Genomic DNA, 24,137 nt, shown 5'->3' with positions numbered 1-24,137 from the left:
ATTAAAAGTTTTACTGATATTGTATATAATTTTAAACATTTTATCAAACAATTGCCCTACTACTACCCTGATAACTTAGTCACTTGCATCACACATTAACTCAAATGATTTTCATAAATAAGGTGATATAATAATAAGAACAACGACTAACTTCTCTTTCAGAGTATTAAAGACATTTAGTCATTCATGGTGAAAACTAAATAGAGCGTCCTTTTCTAAGAGATAACATAAATGTTTCACAATTCAAAAAAAAAAATCCTTAATATATTATCATTTACAGAATCCAACATCCCTCAGAAAACTTTTAACTACTTCACAATAGTAGGTAGAGACACTTTTTAAATAACTTGAATTTTGTATTAATAATATGCTATCAAATATGGCCTTCGCATAAAATAATGTAAAAACCCCTGAAATTACAAGTAAGAAACTTATCTTTCGCTTCCGCTTTCCTGCCCCAAACCTTCGCATATCGTCTCGTCCCCCACTCTACCGGTTTCGCCCAAACCATCACCTTCGTGACCGAACCATCGCAATACCGACGCGATTAGAGCTAGCTGGCTGGGAAGGCAACGAGGAATCGTAGCGTACAAAGACATTGGAAAGTCGTCTTTCACCCCATTCCTCCCACCCAGGAAGGTAACCCTCGTCTTTCACCCCATTCCTCCCACCGCCTTCGCGCACTTCAGCTTATCTAAATCCAGTAAATCCTTTTTCCAACGGGATTTACGAAATCCCGGATTTAAGGCAAAACGGAGGAAAAACGGGAGGATTTAAAATGTTATTTTTGCTGTTTGGTGGATTTAGGTTAAGTCCTGCTCAAATCCATAAAGCATTCCGTTGAGGTTCAGTTATCCTGTTCACGCCCAAACAGAATTTCTGCTTTTTAGGAGATTCAAGCTTTAGCATTCCCCCTCATGTTTAAGTTTGCAAATCTTCAATTTTGGGCTTATGGTTGATTCAAGTATACCATATTACAGTTTGGAGATTCAACATCTTTTTAAATGCTTCTTTTTAGGGGAATCGCAAATATACTTATTATACAGAAATTCGTTACTTGATAGAGCTAAATAATGGCAGATCTCTCGACATATTGAATTACATAAGTTTATGTGACTACTTTCGTTTAAGTATTTTTATACTATTAAGCTTCGGCGATTTCATCGTTTCTTGCAGTGAGGACATCTCATTCTCCCGAAATTTGGTTATTGAAAGCCAAAGGAGGGTTGTTTGACATCTTCTGGGACATCCTACTCTATCACGTAACAGAGGGGGACGCATAGCCCTGTTGAAAAGATAAATGAAAGAGGAAGTTAAAGGTGGGAAGGGAAGGAACTTCCCGGTGGATCCAAATCTCCCACGGTGGGTCTGCCAGAATTGCCGCCATGCTCTCTGCGTTGTTGGTGCGGAGTCCTATACCGACAAGTTCTTCAGTGATCCATCTCGTTCTGGTTAGGGCTTGGCTTTATTTTTCCTCAATGTTTCGATTAATCTCGTTTCCAATTTGTCTTGGAGAAACCATTCAAATTTTCTTATTTTTTGCAATGAAAATCTTGATTTAATTCTAGTGAGGAAGTACATTTTTTGTTTGTTTGTTTTTTTGAAGAATTAAGTTCATGTTCAAATTTTGACTTTGTAAATTCTCTTTTGCTTTGGATTCGAAGAAATCTATTTTGATTACTGTTTATTGATTATCCGTTTTATATAAAATCTGGGTATTTTTAACAAGCTTATTAGTTTATAGTGTTTTCCTTGTTTATGTTTATTCCTTTTGTTAGAAAAAAAAGAGTGAAACGCTTGGGGAATGTAGATAGCATATGTCCATCAAACAAAATCAGTAAAACAAGCTCATATAGGGTTAAAAAGTTCATCAAGAGAGGAAGGAGAGAGGGATAAGGGGTAGAGAGAGAGAGAGAAAGAGAGAGAGAGAGGAGAGCGAGAGAGGGAAAGAGAGAGAGAGAGAGAGAGAGAGAGAGAGAGGCATACAATCTGCAGATCTCTAGTTAAGTAAAATAGAGAAAGGAGAGATGAATGGAGCTTACAAACATACATATGTTATTGTGGTGGATTAATTATAGTGGCAGGGAGGAGGGAGAGGCATACAAACATGCATCTGTAATTTAGTAGCACAAAATACATAATGAGGGAGGGAGGTGTTTATGTTATTAAAATGCATTAAAAGGTGGTTTGGTTTGCTTAAAAGTAATGCTATGATTGAAATGTATTATATTTGAAATAATTTGAACTTGTTTGATTTAGTGTAAAATAAATTCAGGATTTTACTTTTTTCTTTTTGGTCTAAAGAAAAATAATACCATTGTCTACATAGTTAACATTGATGCAAATAACTGTGGTGAAGGGCTACGGTAGGGCTATAAACTAACTGAGTTGAGCCGTGTAGAAACCTGTTCAAGTTCAAGCGCATTTACTAAAAACTTATTCAAACTCGACTTATGCTTGATCCAAGCTTTTAGGATGCTATTCAAGCTTGGTTCATTTTTGATTCGTTGTTGTCCAATCTTTATTTTACATAGCTTTAATTGTGTAGCTTGTTCAACCTTACTGAGCCAAGCTCGATCTAATTATGGATGTAAATAAATAATGACTTATTAAACTTTAACACCCATGTGTTGTTTGAACTGTTCGGAGCATAGTATGATGTCTATACATCCGAACAACAACCATAATACATGTTTTTTTGATGCCAAACTAAAAGGATAAAAGGTAAAAGGCCTAAAAGTTTAAGTGAAAGCTTGAATGACCCTATTATGGATCAAGTGAATATATGATTGGATGATTGTTTTGGATATATTATTTTTATTTAATAATTTTAAATTATTTTTTATTTAATAATATAAAATAATTTGATTTTTAAATTATTTTAACCATACTTTATTTAAATTAAATTATATTTTAATTATAATTTATATTTGATTTAAGTCACAATTGAGCTTTAATTCAGCATCTTAATGAGTATGTTCACGAGCTTTAAACAATATTGTTCACGTTCTTAAACGAATAAAGTAACAAAGTGCTCAAGCATATTAATTTAATAATTGAGAATCTAAAAAAAACTGTTCATGCTTGCTCGGTTACTTAATTAAATGATCATAAACGAGCTATAATCATGTAGAGCCATGAGTAGCTTGTCAAATGTTCGGTTCGTTTACAACCCTAGGTTGCAGTTTATAGTTGTCGGCCAAATTTGGTGCATTTGGAATGCACCAGTTTTGAATTGCAATATAAAATCTAAATTCACAAAAAAATTTATAGTGCATTTCATCTTCATCTAATATAATGTCAAAATTTTGAAAACTCTTGTATTCTGTTTACTTTACGCTATAAATTCATCCAACTGAACAACTTCTAAATTTGTGAGGAGACAAATTTCAGAAAAAACGATAAACATAGCATTTGCAGTTCATTTGATGAAAATATTTGACATAATTTGTAATTTGGAGGGAGATATTGAGGGAGTTGTAAAAATCAAGTAACAAAAATGTTATTTCTTTGGATGATTAATTTTACACATTATTTGAGATTATAAGATATGAAGCTTAACGTTCATCTCCTAGTTTCAAATATTGTATATAAATGAAAATACAACATGAAGTTATTACTTTAAATACAACTCAAAATGTTTTTTTAAACAACCAAAAAGATAAAATTTCTAAGTCATATCATGATTATTTTGGTAATAATTTGTAGGCTTGTAATAATTTTTAAATTTCTCAATCAAATGGAGGCACAATTAATACTTACAATTTTGTAAGAGCTTAATTCACTTCCATGGTTAGACTTACTATTCAGCAAGCTACGACACTCGGTCCTAAAACCTGTTTCAACTCCTTAAACTGGTATTCATGCAATAGAACATGATCTGACGTTTGATTAAGTTCTAGTTGTGATGGTGATTTACATCTCATAGGCCTTCTTAAATCTTCAAGTGTTTTATTACAATGATCGTTTATCCACGCCACCTTTTAGATGGGATTTGTAAGATTTGTTGTAATAAGTACTTCTATTATGAGTGATAATGACATAGTTCTACATGCATGTGGAAAAAAAATAATGTTTTGTAAATAATGAATCTCAATTGAAGAACAATCTCTAGTCTGTAGTTCAAGCATTTTTTTTGTAAGAAAATATTCTCTTGTTTCATTTTACAACCAAAAGGACGATTGTCCGATAGAGGGACTATTTAATGGACTTGAGATTATCCACTTTGACGATTAAGTGACGTCATTTATGCTAGACTCATTCATTCAAGGAGCTGTAGTCCGATCTAATACATAGATGATTAGTAGCAACAACCAAATTTTTTGTGCAAAAATCCATCTTTAATTCACATAGATGATTAGTAGCAACAACCAAATGTTTTGTGCAAAAATCCATCTTTAATTCACCTGTGCCACTTATAAATTCATTTTGAATTACTTTAGCTCATCCATGGTGGTTTTAATTATCATAGTTGTTCAAAATTGTGAATGTCATTATTTAATTAATCCTTTCAAAGAAAAAATGGTGAAAAGAAGTACAGGGAGTTTTTCTTCTTTAGATTTTTCATATTACAAATTTTGTTTAGTGGAATTATAAGCACTGACATTACTTTATGAAATAGTAGATACTTTCTCATGGCCATCTTTCTTCAATTTCATTATTTTAACAAGCATTAGTGAAACATCCTCATATCAATAGGTAATTCTATGTTGTACATTGTGATTGATCTTCTTGTTCTTGTAATGTTCCTTTGCTATCGCGTTGGTTTTTTTTTTTAGTGACCATTTCATGTCAAATTGATATTTTTTTTCTTTGATAGTTTATATAATGCAATATTTTTATTTTTTTGTTGTTAAATTTTTGGGATATTTTTCTAATCTAGATTCTTTTTGCTTGATATGGGATACATGTTCGTATCACAGTTTATAACAAGTAGAAATAACATATATATCATTTGATTATTTGGGTTGGTTACGAGCCTACATAAGGTATCAACTCTATTTATAGAAAAATTAATGGAGTTGTCTTGATGCAATGTTTTTACCAGCATGGCCATTTAACATCTCTTTACCTCCATTTTTTTTAAAGATCATTAGGAGGGCTTGCCGTTGGTATATGATGGATGCAAAACCATTATATGTGTGTTCGCACGCACGCCTGCACCCTTTCATCTGTTTGTGCATGTGCGTGTCTATGTGTATGTGTGTACGCGTGTTTGTATGCATGCATGCATGCATGTATGACCTCCATTGAGATTGGTTCTTGAGAGCTCTAGGTCAGAAACTAAGGAGTTGTGTCTGTGTGAGTGTGCATGTCTGTATGTCTGTGTGTTTGTTTGTATGCGTGTCTATCTGTGAGCGTGTATGTATGCTTGCATGCATGCATGTCATCCACTAATATTAGTGCTTGAGAGCTTTAGGTTGGAAACTAAGGAGTTTACCCCTTGTGTCAATGCTATTTCAAACAGTTCATGATGATGATGATTGGCATTAAAACTTCTTATCTTCCTTATTTGTACACCTTTTTTTTCTTAATGTGTATACTGAAACTAATTATGTTTTGATGTCAAGAGTGCCAACCCAATTTGTTTCTATTATTTTCATTTTCCACTTTTTGTTTCATATAGTTGATTGCCATCACTTGCCTTCACATTTTCATATTTGTCACAACCTACCTACTTTTTTGTGGAATTCATCCTCTCCCACTTCTTGGGATCGAAGAAAATGATGAAAGTCCTCTCCTCTTCGCTGTTCTTCCTCCCTATCCTCACACAAAATTGCCTTAGCATTCCGCCAAAGCCCACAAAGCTGAAGCTTCCCTTGTTACTTCTTTCCTCATGTGCAAACTAGCCCGTCAAGACCTACACGCCCGTTTATTTTCTTGCCTTGATACTCGCTGTGCAAAACCCGTTCACTTCGAAATAATCGTAAGAATTTGCTTGCACGGTGCTGCTCCACCGTTTCTCTCTGTATCTCAACTTCCTCTTGTTCCACACGAGCCCTAATCGCACCACCCATACTCTTCTTTGCCGAGCCTCCCAATCCTTTTTAATGTTAAGCAAAACAGATTTAATTTCTTAAATATTAATATTATATTTTGGAATAATAAAATCATTGCAACTATACAACCAATAATTAGGCTAGTACCTGTCTTTTGGAATAATAAAATCATTGCAACTATGCAACCAATTTTGTAACTCAACTTCCTCAACATGAACCTTTATTTTTCTATCATACTATTTGCATTTTTACATTTTGCATTGTAAAAAAAAGAAGAACAAAATCTGGGTTGTATTTTTTTTTAATTATTTTATTTCATTGTTGTCGCTTCAACATTGTTTCGATGATCGAAACCTTTGTTGTCGATCTTGCTCGCAAAAGGTATAAAATGAGTGTGGGAGGGTAATTTTCAAAATATTTTTGCGAGGAAGCTCCAGTACCCACCCTTGAGAATTAAGTATTGTGTGATGAAATTGCAGACTCGTTTGAATTTTTTTTTTAAATTAAGAAAATTTAAATTAATAGTCCTGAGAAATGCTAGTAAAAAAAAGAACAAAATCTGGGTTGTATTTATTTTTATTTATTTTATTTCATTGTTGTCGCTTCAACATTGTTTCGATGATCGAAACCTTTGTTGTCGATCTTGCTCGCAAAATGTATAAAATGAGTGTGGGAGGGTAATTTTCAAAATATTTTTGCGAGGAAGCTCCAGTACCCACCCTTGAGAATTAAGTACCGTGTGATGAAATTGCAGACTCGTTTGAATTTTTTTTTTAAATTAAGAAAATTTAAAATAATAGTCCTGAGAAATGCTAGTACATGTCTTTTGGAATTAAGAACCCCCCAAGGAAAGTAAAGTATACTTATTCGAGCAAATGCTTGCGTGTGATTTAATCTTTTTGCAGGTACATTGAAGGCTTAAGTTATCTTTTAAGATTGTTGGTTGAAATACACATTTTGCTCTTCGGTAATATTATCTCACAACACTAACCAATAAGCTTTTTGAGATAGTTGGGAATGTTGGCATTTTCATGGTGCCCTCTAACGGGGGTTGATGTCGGAAGGTTGTCAAATTTTTCGATTGATTTGGACTTATAAAGAACTTAAGGTTTTGGACTGTTTCAACTTATAAAATAATTTAAAATATGGAGAATTTGATTTCTAAAAATAATTTTAATATGAGCCTTTAAAAAAGAAAAATCTTATGCCCCTAAGACTTGAAAATATTTGAAGTTGGGTTTTTAAAATTTAGCTCCTCGGATTTGAAAGTATTTAAATGTTGTGGCTTTTCAAAGTTAGGCTCCTAGGATTCAAAAATTATTTCAAGTTGGGCTTTTCCAAAATTTGACTTCTAGGGTGAAACTTAATTCAAAATTGAATTTTCCAAACCTAGGCTCTATGGGGTTGAAACATGATTCAAATACGATTTTTTTTTAATTTGAAAAATTTCGCCACAAGATATGCAATTATAGTTTGCAAGCAGAGACAAAGCGGTAAGATGCTCAAAATGAAGATGTGTGTAGCCTAAAGTCATAACATTCACACAAACTTTCAAAATGTTTAAATGGTCTTGTGACTTTATCATCTCCTAAGATAGTGTTTCATTTGAATATAAATACCCCCAAGATTTGTGAGAGCCTTTCAAGATACATGCGTTCAAATTATATGCATGCATTTTATAACAAATTATTAGTGCAATCAGTAAAGTTTAATAATATCAAAGCTTACATTTACATTTTAAGACATCTTCTAACTCTGAAACATTGAATTAAAATGTGCAAATATTTTAAAAAATATGCTGCATCAAAATGCATGTAAGTTAGCATATAAACTTCCACCGGCTCTGTAATTCTTACTTGCAAGTAGACATAAGGTGGTCATTTGAAGAGGTCAACATGAGGTCCTTAATATAAAATTAATGCAAACTTTTAAAAAAGCTTTAAAAATTTCATGAGTTCTAAATCAATAATTAATATAGGGGCAAACTTTGAGATTCGTACAAATGTGTTGCAATCTTTTCAAGTAATTATGCGAGCATTTTGAATTTACGTGCGTGCATTTTAATATGACAAGAATAATCAGTAAAGTTTCAATGATTTTCATGCTCGCTTTCATTTTTTAAGACATTCCCAATTTCAATGCAGGGCATTAGGAGATGTGATCATTTTTTTTTAGAAAATGTGCAATTACAATCCTTGGATATGCTAAATGTCGTTATAAAAGTGCATAAATGTCATATAACTATATGAGAGTAATATGTCAAATATAATGTGCATGCAAATGAATATTCATATGCATGCACATTATATTTGACATATTACTCTCAAAAAATATGCATACATCTCAAAAAATCCTCCCAAAGTGAGGACAAAATCTTTAGACAGTGTTTTATCTAATATCTAATCTGCATTCTGAAAATTTGACCCTCAGTGCTCTCTCAATATAAACAAAATAGAGAATTCGGGGCATTGGAATTTTCAGATCGCACGGATCTATTATGCCTATATGTTTCTTTATTTTTTTGTCAGCATTGACTGATGGCTATTATGCCTATATATTTTGACAAGGTATATGTTCTACTAAAACTATCTTTATATTTTAGTAAAAAAAATTGTCCATTATTTTAAGCTTTAACTTCGAAAGAAGCCTCATGCTTCCCCAAAGGACCTTGAAATGTAGCATAGTTGCCCCATAAACTGAATCAAAACTCTCACATCTCCTTGCATTTATTCTTTTTCAATACTTTTGTTGCTTAATTGGAATTATTTGAAAATACTTTTCCTCGTTATTCATTTTCATTAATCACTTCAACGGAAAACTTGCCCTTGTTTTTTTTATTTCCTTTGATAGCAATCAATTTGATTTATGATATCAACATGATTTTTTTACAGCATATTTCGTTGTTTCCTACTAACTTTGTGGTTGACTTATAAGTTTGATTTTCTATAAATGTAACATCTTCATTCTTAAATACTAAAAGTAAGGCATTGAGTATAAATCAACAACTGCAATAAATAGACTTCGAAGACCTGCTTTTTGTTGCATCATTTAATAAAAAGGTAAAGTGTAAAATAGTCTTCTGACTATTCACATTGACTATTCACATCGATTTATTATAGTCCCAAAGTCTACACAAATGCCAAACTAGTCCACAAAATCTTTAAATATCTGTTGAAATAGTCCCTAGGTAGGATTATCTTAGCTCCGTTTAATAAATTTTGGGACTAAATTAACAATTTTATATACTTTGGGACTAAAATTACCTGTGATAAAAGTACAACGGACCATTTTAACACTTCTCTTTAATGAGATATTTAGTTTACTAAAATTTTATATCATGCGCTTGGTTTGAAAAGTGGAATTCATGTTAATTTTGTGTTCTCGGAATGAGAATAGAAATGCAGGTTTCTTCAGTCCAAGGAATCTTGGTGGGCTCCACTCGAATGGACCATTCTTTTGTGGTTCTTTCTAAACAAAAGGGTCAGGGTCTTGGAATCCCTCCTCGCCCAAAAAGCGGGCTTTCTCAGCCAGAGGGAAACCCTTCTCCCAAGGGAATGGAAGAATCCTTTGTTGTTTTACCTCCTGCTGCAGCTTCTATGTACAATAATGGTTCTACGTCAGAGGGAGTGGGAGCTCATTTACCAACTCCGAGTGTTAGTGCCACTACTCCGTTGCAGATGAGTAATTCTAGATTCCACTCGAGCATTACTGTGCTGAAGAAGGCATTTGATATTGCCACTTCACAAACACAGGTATACAAGCTATTTGTTTTGCATTCAGTCATTTTGTGGCATTTACATACATACCGTCCAAGTCCTATGTATTCACATATATAATCCATAAACATTGCTTTTACAGTTTACGGCCCAAATTTTTCAGATCACAAAAAATATGATCATTCTAACTTTTAAAAAGTAAATACACCTTTTCATGCATAAGTTGGTATGAATATAAAAATTAACTTGTAGGTATTAGATATGTATATACATAGGAATTGAGTGGTATGTATGCAACTCATCCTAGCATTACTCGTCTGTTCAAAGCTTTACTTTGATAGCTTATTTTTAATTGGATATTGCTTCTCTATGCTGAAAGATGAAATTGTGTTCAAGTGAAGTTAAAGTACTATTTTGTTATTGTTTTCATCCTCGTTACGGACAAAAAGAAACTTTTTTGGAATTTCTTGCGCTGAGGTTGGCGTTGCTCTTTTGAGTTACTGTCATTAATGGACTCATTTTTTGATAGCTGCATACTTTATGCCTTTTAATTCTCTTTTTGAGATTTGAGCTGCCATTTCTTGAGATTAAATTAGACTTTTTCATGTATTACGAGTTCTTTAGGTTGAGAGTTTCTTAGGTTGAACAGCCTCTCTGTTTGGAATGCTTGCGTATTTTATCAGATAAACTCGACAAAGAGGTTGAAGACGTAAATATGGACATTAAAGCATATGAAACATGCCTCCAGCGTTCTGAGTTGGAATCTTATGATGTTCTTAACGATGCTGATTTTCTCAAGGAGAAAGAAAAGGTGTGGATTTCATAACTTCCTTTTCTGGTTAGCGTAGTGATGTGTATGCACGCCTGCACAAGTATTTTTCCAGGTAGTAATGATTGAGACATTTTTGTGAAAGGAAGATTTTCATATATTCCACTAAATTCCCATGTATTTACACATTTAAATCCTAAATTTCAATTTTTACACATATGCCACCTTACATATGAATGCAAAAGTGTATTTCACTTCTTAAAAAATAAAATAGTGGCATTTTTAATGTGATATTAAAGATATAGGTGGTATAAATGTAAAAAGTAAAATTTAGGTGTTAGATATGTAATTATACAAGAATTGGGTGGTTTGTATGAAAATGGCCCTTTTTTAAATTAATCAATGGCACATGGCTTTTCATATTAGCTAATTCCTCTGTGTTGCACATAAAAACATTTTTCCAGGTAGGAATTATGGGGGGAGACATCCTTAAAGTCAATTACTTCCATTTGTCAGTGTTCATTATTTTTAAGTTGAAGAGGATGGATTAGACGTCCCCTTTATCTTTTTAGGGCACCTTTGCTCAAAGTTTGAAAACATGTTTTGAAAATGGCAAAGTTTGCTAAATACACCTTTTGGTTAAATTTAATTATAAAGTAATAACAAACCTCCTAAAATTTTCTCAAATGTAAAGAGTTCATTTTCTCATAAAAAATGAGTGGAAAAAAGCTCATCATTTGGAATACCAATGTTACGTTTATGATTGTCCTAGGAGGCATGGCCAATCTAAGAAAAAAGCGAGAGTTTAAGCGGAATAACATGTGTGAGTAGGGGCCAACTCAACCCAAACTCTACTAAAAAAATCCCGGTTCGGATTTCCCTAAATAATTTTTGGGTTAGATTCAAGTTATGAATCGTAACCCGTTTAATTTTTTGGGTAAGGTTTGGGTTTATTGTAACGTCTAAACTTACCTGCTAATTTACTCAAAATTAGCCTGCCAACCCGAGATTGACTCGAAATCGACTTATGCTTGAACCTAATAGCTTTTATGCTTTATGTTAAATGGGTTATGCGGGTCAAGTTCAGATCAACAACTTGAAGGTGGGTTGGGTTTGGGTTGGACTTTCTGACCCATTTAATCTTAAGTTCAGGTTTGGGTTAAACGATTTTGAATCGGGCCAATTTTGGACCAGGCTTGAACTTGAGTCGCAAATCCAATTTGAGTTCCCTATGCGCAACTAGTTTGGAATTATGTCTAGAATTTTATAGTTAATTTTTGGATTGGTATGTACTTGATGACGCCGCGGGGGGGTATACTTTTTCGCAGACAAGCCTTGATGGAGGAATTTGGGGGCGTAGGGGTCGGCCAAATGGCACACGCCGTTCGGCTCGATCCAAGTGGGAGTAGGATCAAGCGTTCCTTCCTTGCGCATGGTTCCCTTCTATTTGTAGCGGGTACCACTGCTCGTTATCTTGGTTTTGGTGTGAGTTTATTTCGGACAACCGCCGACATCCGTTTCTTCCTTCGAGGGTTTTATCCGAGGGATTTAGTGGTGCTCCGGATGTATCTCTCTCCCGAGGTGGTGATTTTCTTCCGTATCCCCTTTTGCATCCTCCCACATTGCTTCTGGCCGCCCCTTCCTTATTGCAGCCTCCTCGAACAACCTCTTTTGGCTGTTTTCTACAGTTTCTGCTTTCCAACTGCCTTTCTCGCCCCTTGGTTGCTGTTCCAGTCGGTTTTCTTCAGCCCCCTTGCCACCTCGCTGCTGTTCCGACCACGAGAAACGCCCATTTGCAGCCTTGGTTGTTGTGCCAACCATTTCAAACATTCGGCCCCCCCCCTCCCCCCCCGCCCCCCCCCACACACACACACGTGCTGCCATTGTTGTTCTTGTTTCCATACCCGCTGCCAGTGCTGCCCCAACCCTCCATCTTCACTGCTGCAACTGTTCTAACCCTACCCCTTTGCTGTCATCAACCCGGACAGCGTACAATGTCGATATCTACTGCGTACTTGCTATGCGGAACCCAAAAAACTATTTTCTTGTTTTTTGCTTGATCGCCAGCCCATCCACTTGCCCGCCACCTTCTTCCCCTCACTGATCACCATAACAACCCCAAGATCTATCCTAACTTGATTGGATTGTTGAGTGTGTTGTTATTTTCTTTTTAACATTGTATGTTGTAATCACCTATTGGCTTTATTATTAATAATATTTGCTTGTCTATTGTTATTTTCTTTTTAAATGCCGCACACCGTCCGACTCGGACCATGTGGGAGAAGGATCGAGTGGTCCTTCCTTGCGCACGGTTCCCTCCTATTTGGAGTGATGCCCACTACTTGTTATCCCAAGTCTATATATACGTTCTTTGTTGTATTTAAGGTTAGGTATTGGTGTGAGTTTATTTCGGACAGCCGCCAACATCCATTTCTTCCTTTGAGGGGTTTATCCGAGGGATTTAGTGGTGCTCCGGCTGTATCTCTCTCTCGAGGTGGTGATTTTCTTCCCTATCCCCCTCTGCATCCTCCCACATTGCTCTTGGCCGCCCCTTCCTTATTACAGCCTCCTGGAACAGTCTCTTTTGGCAGTTTTTCTGCAGTTTCTGCTTTCCAACTGCCTTTCCACGCCCCTTGGTTGCCGCTCTAGCCTGTCATCTTCAGCTCCCTTGCTGCCTCGCTGCTGTTCCGACCACGAGAAACACCCCTTTGCAACCTTGGATGTTGTGCCAGCCATTTCGAAGCACTTTACCTCTACCTCGCCATTATCCCCCCGACGTGCTGCCATTGTTGTTCTAGTTTCCATAGCTGTTGCCAGTGTTGTCTCAACCCTCTATCTTCGCTGCCGCTGCTGTTCTAACCCTCCCCCTTTGCTGCCATTAGCCCGGACAACCAGCAACGTCGATATCTGCTGCATACTTGCTATTCGGAACCCAGAAAACTATTTTCTTGTTGTTTTTTTCTTGCTCGCCATCCCTTCCACTTGCCCGCCACCTTCTTCCCCTCATCAATCACCATAACAACCACAAGATCCACCCTAACTTGATTGAATCGTTGAGTGTGCTGTTATTTTCTTTTGAAGCGTGTATGTTGTAATTACCTATTGGCTTTATTAGTAATAATATTTATTTTTAATATTTATTTTTCTATATTTATTTTTCTATTGTTGTTTGGGTTAACTCGGGTATCATTTGGTATCAAAGCTAGCCTGAGCATCCACCATTACCCGACCATATCTTCACTCAAAACTCTTTTATTTTTTGATTTTCCAAGCACACCACCCAAATATCTTCTTTCTCCCTATATCACACTTGCACACCTCCTTACACCTACTCGCACCCAAAACCTAGCCATGCAGCCACGGAGATAATCGTCGGAAGCCTGATTGAGGGGGAATAACACGATGCCGTTTATGAAAAATTCCCAAAGAGACGTCCAACGGATTTTTAGGTTGGATATGCAGTGAGAAACCTCCAGCTACAACCGATGCCTACCACCTTCGAGAGAAGGCAATTCAGATAGTTTACTAGTAACCACAACGGTGACTTGCAAGATCGAAGGAATGAAGTGAATCCATTCCATCATACGGATGCCAGGGATGAAGAACTTCTACCCGAAAGACTTGACCTGAAATATCCGAGAAGCCAAAATTTGGAAGTAAAAGTGGATTTGTCATATTTCAATGGCCACATGGATCAAAACGAGGTCATTGTATAGCTCTGGATCTTGAAATGTGTTTTTGAGCTTCAGGATGTCCCACTGGATGGAATTGTGAAACTAGTTGCCAATAAGTTAAAAAAAAGAGCATCTCAGTGGTGAGCGAACTTGAAGGTTTTTCGACTGCGAGTAGGGAAGAGTAAAGTTACTACCTGGTCCCATAATGGGATATGTAGCGCTAGATTCGAAAAACTCACTACAGACTAGATGTTCAGAACCTAATTTCAAAAGCGGAGAGACAACATCATCGAATGTCCACCACATTTTACAAGCAAGGTTCAATCCAAGATTTTTAAGTCAGAGTACATCCAAGGGAACATTAAAGCTAGTCCCGCCTGAGTTGAAACTGATTCAGGGTAGAGAACAGGTAGATCGAACTAGTATTTCTAAATCAGTATAGCTGAAAAGTGCTTTAGGTGTCACAAAATTGGGCTTATTGAAGCAGATTGCACAACCAGAGGGAGGATATGTTTCACTGAGGAGGGAGCAATAGACATGTAAAAAAGTGAGGACATGAAGGAGAAGTACTAATTGCCAGCCGAGGAAGTGATACCATTGATTCCAGTTGATCCTAGGAGAAAGATTCTTAGTGACTTGACAATAGTTATTCTTGAAGGTGGTTAGTCCCAGATAATGGGCATTTATGCAGAGTATGAAATTGTGGTGCTTTGAGGTAATGCTTGCAGGCATTGAGAGGAGCATTAGTAGAACTGACATTGAATGTCCAAAAGGGTCATGGGCTTGAAGAGCAGATATCCGACATAGGGCCACCCCACATAAGAGAAATTTAGCTTTTTTGGATATATAAACTACTTCCCGAGTTGCCTTTGCTGAGATAGGTCCCATATGTCTGAGATGAGACTCTTTTGTGCCACTTTTGGAAGCCGATATGAAGTTATATTGTATTGAGGATAAAATGGGATGAATGAATTGCAGTGTTGGAGACCATCTCAGGATTATTGTGGGAAATAACATTTTACGGTGTGATCAAGGTCTTACAAGAGAAGAAAATGCTTCTCTTGAGTGGTTACGCGTCAGTGTGGTATAATTTGCCAAAGATATTGTTCTAGCGTTGACCCCTCATGACAGCCTTGTTTATTAGATTCATGCAGCCGAGTACACGGAGTGGAAAAAGAAAAGTCCAAATATAGGGACTCCAGAGTTACTTTATGAAAATTTACATCGATATGTAGCCCTTGTTCAGATTATGTCAAAATGGGATGAATATTTATTTTATCAGGATGTGCTTTGGAATGATAGTGCCGATAGGATTGACATACCTGGAGATTATGTCATTTCCGCTATCTACAGCTGGGCCGACACGATGCTACACTAGGAGAAGACAGAAGCTTTCACAGATGAGAAAGAAGCATTTCCACAAATGTTCCTTGATCTGTGAAGTTGGAGGCTCGGGAGCGATATGCCTCGTGGGTGCGACAAATACTGCATGTCATTTGGCTTGGTCTAGCTAGGAGAAGGATCGAGCTGTTCATCCTTACGCATGGTTCTTTCATGTTTGCTACAGGACCCACTACTCTTTACCTTAAAATTATATGGTATTGGTTGGGTTTTAGATCAGTTTTTGGCGTGAGTTTGTTTAGGGCGATGACCATTTTTCCCTTCGAGGGCTATAATTGAGGAATGGGTGGTGCTCCGGTTTTCTCTCTCTCGAGGTGGTGATTATCCTCCTCTATCCCCTTCCGCATCCTACCACATCGCTCCTGACTGCTCCTCCCATGCGGCAGCCACCTAGAACATCTTGTAGTTTCTACTTTATAGCTGCCTTCCCCACCGCTGGCTGTTGTTTCAGTCTCTCATATCCAGTTCCCTTACCGCCTCGTTGTTGTTTCAGCAACGAGAATCACTTTTTTGTAGCCTCTGTTCTAGCCATTATGATCCACTTCAACGTCGCCTAGCTGTTGTCCCAAACCCTCCCACATGCTGCCATTGCTGATCCAGATCGCTATAACCCCTGCCATCACTGATCTAGCCCTCAATTGATACTGGAGCTAACTCAAAAAATACTATAGAATGATAATTTTATTGTTTAAATTCAAAGGGGTTACAAAAAAGACACTTAAAAATTGGAAATTAACGACACAAGCACAAAAGACTCTATAGGGTGAGAATCAACGGTGGTGAGCTACATGTCGAGGTAGCAAAGACAGAGAACTGTAGGTGATAGGGGGGTTTGTGCCAGCAAGGGGAAGGTGGATTAGAGTCTGGACATCGTACAAAATGTTGCTAGAGCTGTGACATCATTTAGGTGAAGTGTTGTGATGACTGGATAGTAAGCAGGGGGCTCTGGCAAGGTGTGGCGGTTGACAGCGGGGCGGTGGGAGGGTGCGACAACAAACAAAGGGTGCTAAGCAACAAGCTGGAGGCAGTGGAGGGTTCGACAACAAGCAACGACTTGTCAAAAAGTAGGGGATTGCGGGAGGGTGCGGCAACAGGAAGAAATAGTAGGACAACTGTTTCGGGCGGCTGCAGCAGGTCAGAGTGGCTGGTAGCGATGTGGGAGGATGTAGAAAAGGAATAGGGGAAGGTGATCACCACCTCGGGAGAGCGACACAACCGGAGAACCACGCAATCCCTCGAATATGGCCCTTGAAGAGAGAAGAATGAACTCTGATGACTGTCCTAAACAAAACACACGAAAAATTGAAAACCTAAAACAAAGGAATCATATAAATAAGTCCTAGATAACTAGGATTGGATCCCCCCATGGAAAGGTGGCACCAAACCTTCCTCTCCAGTCTAGACCGATTCAGTCTAGACGAGTGAAATCGCGAGAGTGGGAGCGAATCCTTGTTACGCCGCGAGAAACCGCAACAATCTTTCGCACTCGAACAAATGAAATCGCAGGAGAGGGAGCGACTTCCTTTTATGCCTTGGGAAGCCGCTACTATCCTTCGCACCCGCGTTAGTATCCTGAGGTTGGGGGAGCTTCAAACTCATCCGTCGAAGCTTCTGTCTCCTCATAGTAGTCAGGTCGGCCTCGATGAAGGTATCAAAATTGGCATAATCTACTGAAAAGTCAGTCTTTTAGGCATTAACATTTTACAACATATTTTGATAGAATAAATATGCATCCATTTTTGGCAACGTCCTGAGCTGGAGCTGCATGTAGATTTAGGTTCATGTAATGTAATTCTCGAGCACTTAAGTTTGAAATCTCCTTCGCTTTTCGTGCTCAGTAGAATATAACAAATAACTATATGAGGAGATATTAACTCTAAGATGAAATCTGTGGCAGGTTGTGCCACTTTCACTAGCAACCACTGAGAAGAAACATTCTTCTTTGATAGGAATTGGATTCCATTGAAAAATTTTCTTCTCTATCAAGCTCCTAAGATAATTTTAAAGTTTTGGTTGACCTCTCCTGTCGGGACTTTTGATAGTGGACACCCTTCTGAACAAAATCTAATATGCGAATAACTTCATATAATCTTTCGAAAGGGGCACAAATGAGCCTTATTTCTGACATGATGGACCTCTCTCAGTAGAGGCAACTTAGGAAAGAGTCTATAGATCTGGTAAGTCTTAATTTATTTTATCTGGGTTGCCATGCCTTTGATATTGGTTCTTCGAACTCAAGACTGTCCTGTACAATCACAACTATTTCTATTGGAGTCTTTCTCATTGGCTCAATTGGAACTATATGCATCTTTTCCTCATCAATTGGGGGCTAGTACTCCTTTGTATCCTCACATTCTTAAGTGGCCATTGTGTCATTTTACCCATTTTTTCAACATTGCTCTGCTTGGTGAAACAAATCATTATCCTGATTTTACAGTTTGATTAAATATGCCCAAATCTGTGGAACATGAAACACTTTCTAGCGGGGATGAATATGGGAATGTTAGTTAGTTCCATCTATTTTTCATTTGGTACTAGTGGCTCCTTAGACGACATCAACTTGGATGTTCCCCTGGTGTACATTGGTTGTAAGATCTAAAGTTGAGCCCCAATTGTAAAATGTGGTGGCCTCTCGGTGATGTGGTCTCTCCATTTTTTAAGATAGGCTCTAAATATCCAGACTTTAATGAGCTTGTAGAAACTGGCGCTGCAACTTCTGTTTCAACTTGGGCCAGATAGTGATCTTGATTTTTTTCTCGCTTTGACGTTTGTACTTAAAATTTCGCCACCAAAATAATGCACTTTTTATTAACTTGTTGTGCTAGTTTTACCATTCCGTTCGGTGGGACGTCTTAACACTCAAAGACACATTCTAAGATCCAGAGTCACTGAGTGAACTCGTCTAGATCCATGTGACCCATTGAAATATGACAAATCTACTTAAAAATTATGGCTTCAGAGATATTTTAGGTCACCTCTTCGAGTTAAAGGTTCTTCGTCCCTGGAATTTGTATGTTGGGTGCGATTCACTCCATTCCTTCGATCTAACAAGTCATCGTTGTAACTAAGGGTGACTCATCCAGATTGTCTTCTCTCAAAGGTGGCAAGTCTCTGTTGTAGTTGGCGGGAGTTTCCTTCTACATATTCTCCTTAGAAATCCCCTGGACTCTTTGTAAATTTCCATAAATGACATCGTGTTCTTTTCCCTCGATCAAGCTTTCGATGATTATTTTTTTGGCAGCATGGCTAGGTTTTTGGTCTACTTATATGGAAGGAGGTAAAGGTGATGTAGGGTGAGAAAGAAAAATTTCAGGTGAGAATATGGTTGGGTATTAGTGGATGGTAGAAACCCTAGGATAGGATTAGAGCTATGCTGACTCTGATACCAAATGCTATCGGAGTTAAACCTAAAGACCACAACTGAATGATAATTTTATTCTTGAAATTCTAAGGGGTTACCAACAAAACACTTAAAAATAGGAAAGCAACAATAAACACATGATTTTCTAGGATGAGGATCAGTGGGTTGTGTTGAGGTAGTGGAAACAGAGATTTGTAGGTGGTAGGGAGGGCTTGCGGTAGTTTAGGGAAGGTGGGTTGGTGGCTGAACAACAAACAAAAGGTTGTTGGAGCGTGCGGACAACAAGCCGGCGTGTGGTGCAGGGTGCGGGAGTCGATAGTGGGGCTGTGGGAGGGTTCAACAAAGAACAGTGTTTGGTAGCAAGCGGGAGGCAGTGGGGGGGTGGTGGCAGAAGTCGGTATTGGATTGAGACTGCTGAACAACAAGCAGGGTATTGCGGGAGAGTGCGGCAAGAAGCTACAATATCTGGAAGGTAGAAAGTTGGAGGAAGAAATTGCAGGACAACTGTTCCGTTGGCTGTAGCTGGAACAGAGTGGCCGAGAGCGATGTGGATGAATGCAGAGGGGATAGAGGAAGATAATCACCACCTCCAGAGAGAGATACAACCGGAGCACCACCCAATCCCTCAGATATAGCCCTCGAAGAGAGGAGAACGAACTCCGACGACTGTCATGAACAAAACACTTGAAAAACTGAAAACCTGAAGCTAAAAAATCACATAAATAAGCCCTAGATGACTAGGATTGGATCCTGTTATGGAAAGGAGTTGTCAAACTCACGTGGAAGAGTTGGCTGATACTCTTGGGTCTGGACCGGTTCGGTCGAGACAAATGAAGTCGTGAGAGTAAGAGCTGCCCGCTGTTGCACCATGAGAAATCGTGACTATCCTTCACGCCTGAACGAGCAAAATTACAGAAGCAGGAGCGGCTCCCTATTACGCCGCGGGAATTTGCAGCTATCCATTGCGTCCACACCATCCATATTTACTACCACTTATGTTCTAGCCCTCCCTCTTTGCTGCCATCATCTCGAACAACCGTGCAATGTCGATATCTGCTACGTATTTGGTGTCCGAACCTTGAAAAATGTTTCCTTGTTTTTTTGTGCTTGCCACTTACCTCTTCACCATCCCGCCATCTTCCACCCCTCACCGGTCACCACCACCACTCCGAGATTCACCCAAATTTGAGCTGGATTGTTGAGTCTGCTGTTATTTTCCTTTCAAGTGCGTCAGTTGTAATCGCCGATTGACTTTAGTAGTTAAATATTTGTTTGCCTATTGTTGTTTGAGTTAACTCCGATATCACTTGATGTAGGTATAGTGCCTTATGAATTCTACTTTCTTAGTACTACAACATCTTTTCACCCAAAAGGGGAGGCTTGTGGGCCACGCCAATGTGGAATTTTTGCTGAGGCTTAAAGCTATCCCTCAGACTTACATCTTAGAAGCTTGTTTAATAATATTTATGCTTCGCAAGAGTATGAAATTTTTTTTCTCGGACATACTTCACCACTATGTAATATTTAAACATTTTATCCTTCTATTTTTAAATTTTGGCACCAAAAACCCACTTATTGTTTTTGGTAGATGCAACATCCTATAATCCAAGCAAGACTTTGGTGGTGGTACGACATCAGACCATAGTTTTTTCTGTTTATGCCTTTTCATAAAGTTTGCAGCTGAAAGATGCTTTTTGTCGCCTAATGTGACTAAGTGCGGTGGCTACTAGAAAGTTGCGTTCTGATTTTTTCAAAAAGAAAAAAAAATGTAATAGCCTCCCAAGCTTTTTGAACAACTTTTTCTGCAACAACTTCACAACCGCCTCTTCAAACAACTGTAGCTGCCCCCACATAGTCCTGTTATTAGATGATGTCATAAAACATAATAATTTTGTATTTTTTTTCTGATTTTGTTTCATGTATATGAAATATAGTTTCGTAACTTCTTTTGTTCTTAATTTCTTGTAAGATTGAGGACGAAGAGAGACAGCTGCAAGCTGCAGTTGAAGATACTGAGAGGCAGTTTGCTGAAGTTAAATCTCAGAAGACAGAGTTAGAATCAAAATCAAAGCTCTTTAGAGATCTAGAGGAAAGGTAATTTATGAATGGAGGACTAATCTTGTTAATAGTTCAATTAATTTTTTCTGTTTTGCCATTGAATCAATGGACTGGTAATTTATGAATTAAATGATAAATAACTCATATTGATATGTTAGATTGCAGTCCATGCCACTCACTTTTGTGATATCTTTCTTGTTTGGGATTCTCCAAAATAAGTTATGTATAATCTACTGCTGTAAAAAGAATTCATCTCGCCATGCTGATTCCACTTTCCTCTATTAGGTATTGGCATGAGTATAATAACTTTCAGTTCCAGTTGGCGTCACATCAGGTAAATTCCAACGTGATATTATTATTTAATAATATGCCATGTACTTCTTTGGTAGAGCTGCAATTCGGCTGTCATACTTTGTAATTTGTTATGAGGACCTTCTTTCATTTCTGTAATTTTTTTTTCTTGATAGTTTTATCCTAACTTCACCAGTGGATGCAATTTCATGCAGCCCAAGTCAATAAGCTCTTTTTATTTATCATTTTTGCTGAATTAAAAGTATTTTCTTTCTGTAGAGTCTGATATTACGTTTTTACCTAACTAATGTGTTAATCTGCTTTTAGTCTGACCTGCAAGTTGAACTACGTTGGTGAGGTTATAAGTTTCTATTAATTTCATTAAAAAGTTTGGGTTTCATGTTCGAATAGAGCTATTTTGAGTGATTCTAAAAGCAATCCTAGTTTTCATATTGCTATGTGGTATCTTTTTCGCATTCAGGAGAGATGCAATTTTGGCTAAAATAGAAGTTTTTCAAGCACACCTGGAGCTGCTGAAGCGGACCAATGTGTTGACTAATGCCTTCCCTATATGGCATGATGGGGAATTCGGCACAATCAACAATTTTCGACTTGGTCGTCTCCCCAAGACACTGGTATTTCAGCCTAAAAATATGCAAAACTCTTGGCTTACTTGTTTTATATGCCTTTTGTTGCCTAATGCTATCTGTACCTTTTCTTTTTAATCTTGCCATTGAACTTCTTTTGGTAATGCTCTTTTTGCTTGAGCTTATTGTATTTTTCCTTATAGTATTTCATTTATATATACGGGCAATTGCATACATAACACTCATTTCCTATGTATTTACATTTTTAACTCCTGAACTTTACGTTTTCCATTTATACCACCCAAATCTTTCATATCACATCAATACCACCTTTTTAACTTTATAAAAGTGAAATACACATCAAGCTAGGTAAGGCGGCATGTAGGTAAAAATTGAAGTTTAAGTGTTAGATATGTAAATACATTGCAGTTCAGTTGTATGTAACTCTTCCTTATATATAATCTGTAAAAGTGTTTTTCTCAAGGATTTCGTATGTCTATGCATTCAATTTGATTTCATCTTTCTTGTCAGCATTTACTTCCATCATCTTCCCATCCCACCCAAAAAAGAAAGAACAAAGAGAATTTACAAGAATGTTCGTGTGTTTTTGCATTGTATTCTATGCGTGCTTGATGTGGTGTTTGATAGCTATGCATTTATTGTGGATAATATTGTCTGACCAGGTTGAGTGGGATGAAATAAATGCTGCTTGGGGTCAGGCATGCCTACTGCTTCACACAATGGCTCACTATTTTCGGCCAAAATTTCAGTATCCTAGAATTCTGATAACTTTTGTACCTGATTTTTTTGTTTTTAGCTTTGGCTTTATTTCTTTTATTTTCTTATGCAAATTTTGCCTAAATTCTGCAAAGTAATGGAAAATATGTGATGCTGTTTATAGATTACATCTTTTATTAGATATGGAATCAAAATTATTCCAATGGGAAGTTATCCTCGTGTAGTTGACAGCAACAACAACACATACGAACTGTAAGTTTTTTTTTTTTAAATTTAATAATCTGTATTGCAAAGCCTTTCAAAAGCCAATTGCTGAGGTTATACTTTTTATTTGGGTAACTAATCTTCGGAATTTGTAGTATGGGACTGCAAATTTTACTACAATTAGTTTTACCCGCTTTCAGGGATTAAAGAACTTTTAAGTGTAGCGGCATGCATCTAGCAGGGCATATAGGCAAAATAACAAAACTGCAAATATGAGAAGTTCCTGTAAATGCTTGTGTCACAATGAGTGCTATGTTATATAAACCTTTTGTTTGTGAGTTTTTCCTTATTAGTGGTTAGCAACTATTTATGACAAGTAGCTTTTGTTAAAAGTTTATATTTGTTAAACTTTTAAGTTATATCTTATTTTGTTGGGGTGGGGGCGTTTTTGGGGGAAGCCACAACAACACATGTTTAAATTTTGGGAGATTTACATACATGCCACACAATTCTTATGTATTTACATATCGAACACCCAAAGTGTGATATTATACTTACAACACTTTGTTGTCATAAATCTATGTATGAGTAGATGTATTACACTTTTAAAAAGCGGGTAATTGTGATATTTTTGATGTAATGTTAAGGAGTTGAATGATTGTGTGGTATGTACCTAAATGCCCCATAACTTTTAATGAACGAAGCAACAACAACATAACATTTGTTTATTTCCTTTTTTAATCTGAAGAGTATTCATCAGGGGGGGTGTTGAGGGAAGCAACAACAACACATGTTTAAATTTTCGGAAATTTACATGCATACCACACAATTCTTGTGTTTTTACATATCTAAAATCCAAAGTTTGATATTTACACTTATAACACCTTGGTGCCATGAATCTGTGCATGAATAGATGTATCAAACTTCTTAACATATATCAATTGTGATATTTTTGATGTGATGTTAAAGACTTGAATGATATGCATGTAAACATGATTGTTGAGATGTAAATACATAAGGATGGTGTGGTATGTATGTAAATGCCCCTCAACTTTTAATGAAGTAAAAAAAAATATGGCACTTGTTTATTTCCTTTCTTAATCTGAAGAGTTTTCATCTATTCTCTTTCCAGGTTTGGTCCTGTAAATTTGTTTTGGAGCACTCGCTACGATAAAGCAATGACACTATTCCTGACATGCCTTAAAGAGTTTGCAGATTTTGCGAATGCAATGGATCAGGAGAACAATGTTCCTCCAGAGAAGTGCTTTAAACTTCCTTACAAGTGAGTATCCGTCCATCCTTCTTTATTTGTTTATGCCATTTGCATGCATACCACCAA

At 37.1% G+C, this 24,137-nt stretch overlaps 1 protein-coding gene across 1 annotated transcript in view; it reads left to right on the top strand.

Annotated features, from left to right (window-relative positions):
- The first annotated feature begins 422 nt into the window (after nucleotides 1–422).
- LOC110035876 (beclin-1-like protein) overlaps nucleotides 423–24,137 on the top strand; it is a 48,334-nt gene continuing 24,619 nt past the window's right edge. Inside the window, exons 1-10 of the mRNA XM_020740190.1 lie at nucleotides 423–639; nucleotides 1,177–1,451; nucleotides 9,396–9,751; nucleotides 10,356–10,526; nucleotides 20,890–21,014; nucleotides 21,264–21,392; nucleotides 21,751–21,904; nucleotides 22,540–22,625; nucleotides 22,775–22,846; nucleotides 23,931–24,080. Coding sequence (XP_020595849.1) covers nucleotides 1,301–1,451; nucleotides 9,396–9,751; nucleotides 10,356–10,526; nucleotides 20,890–21,014; nucleotides 21,264–21,392; nucleotides 21,751–21,904; nucleotides 22,540–22,625; nucleotides 22,775–22,846; nucleotides 23,931–24,080 — 1,394 coding nt within the window. The 5' untranslated portion in view covers nucleotides 423–639; nucleotides 1,177–1,300. The remainder of the gene's footprint in view (nucleotides 640–1,176; nucleotides 1,452–9,395; nucleotides 9,752–10,355; nucleotides 10,527–20,889; nucleotides 21,015–21,263; nucleotides 21,393–21,750; nucleotides 21,905–22,539; nucleotides 22,626–22,774; nucleotides 22,847–23,930; nucleotides 24,081–24,137) is intronic.

This window comes from Phalaenopsis equestris, unplaced genomic scaffold (assembly GCF_001263595.1).
Source record: "Phalaenopsis equestris unplaced genomic scaffold, ASM126359v1 Scaffold200479, whole genome shotgun sequence".
In the NCBI taxonomy this organism is placed as follows: domain Eukaryota; kingdom Viridiplantae; phylum Streptophyta; class Magnoliopsida; order Asparagales; family Orchidaceae; genus Phalaenopsis; species Phalaenopsis equestris.
Note: the sequence above shows the minus strand (reverse complement) of the source record. Positions and strands in the feature narration are given on the sequence as shown.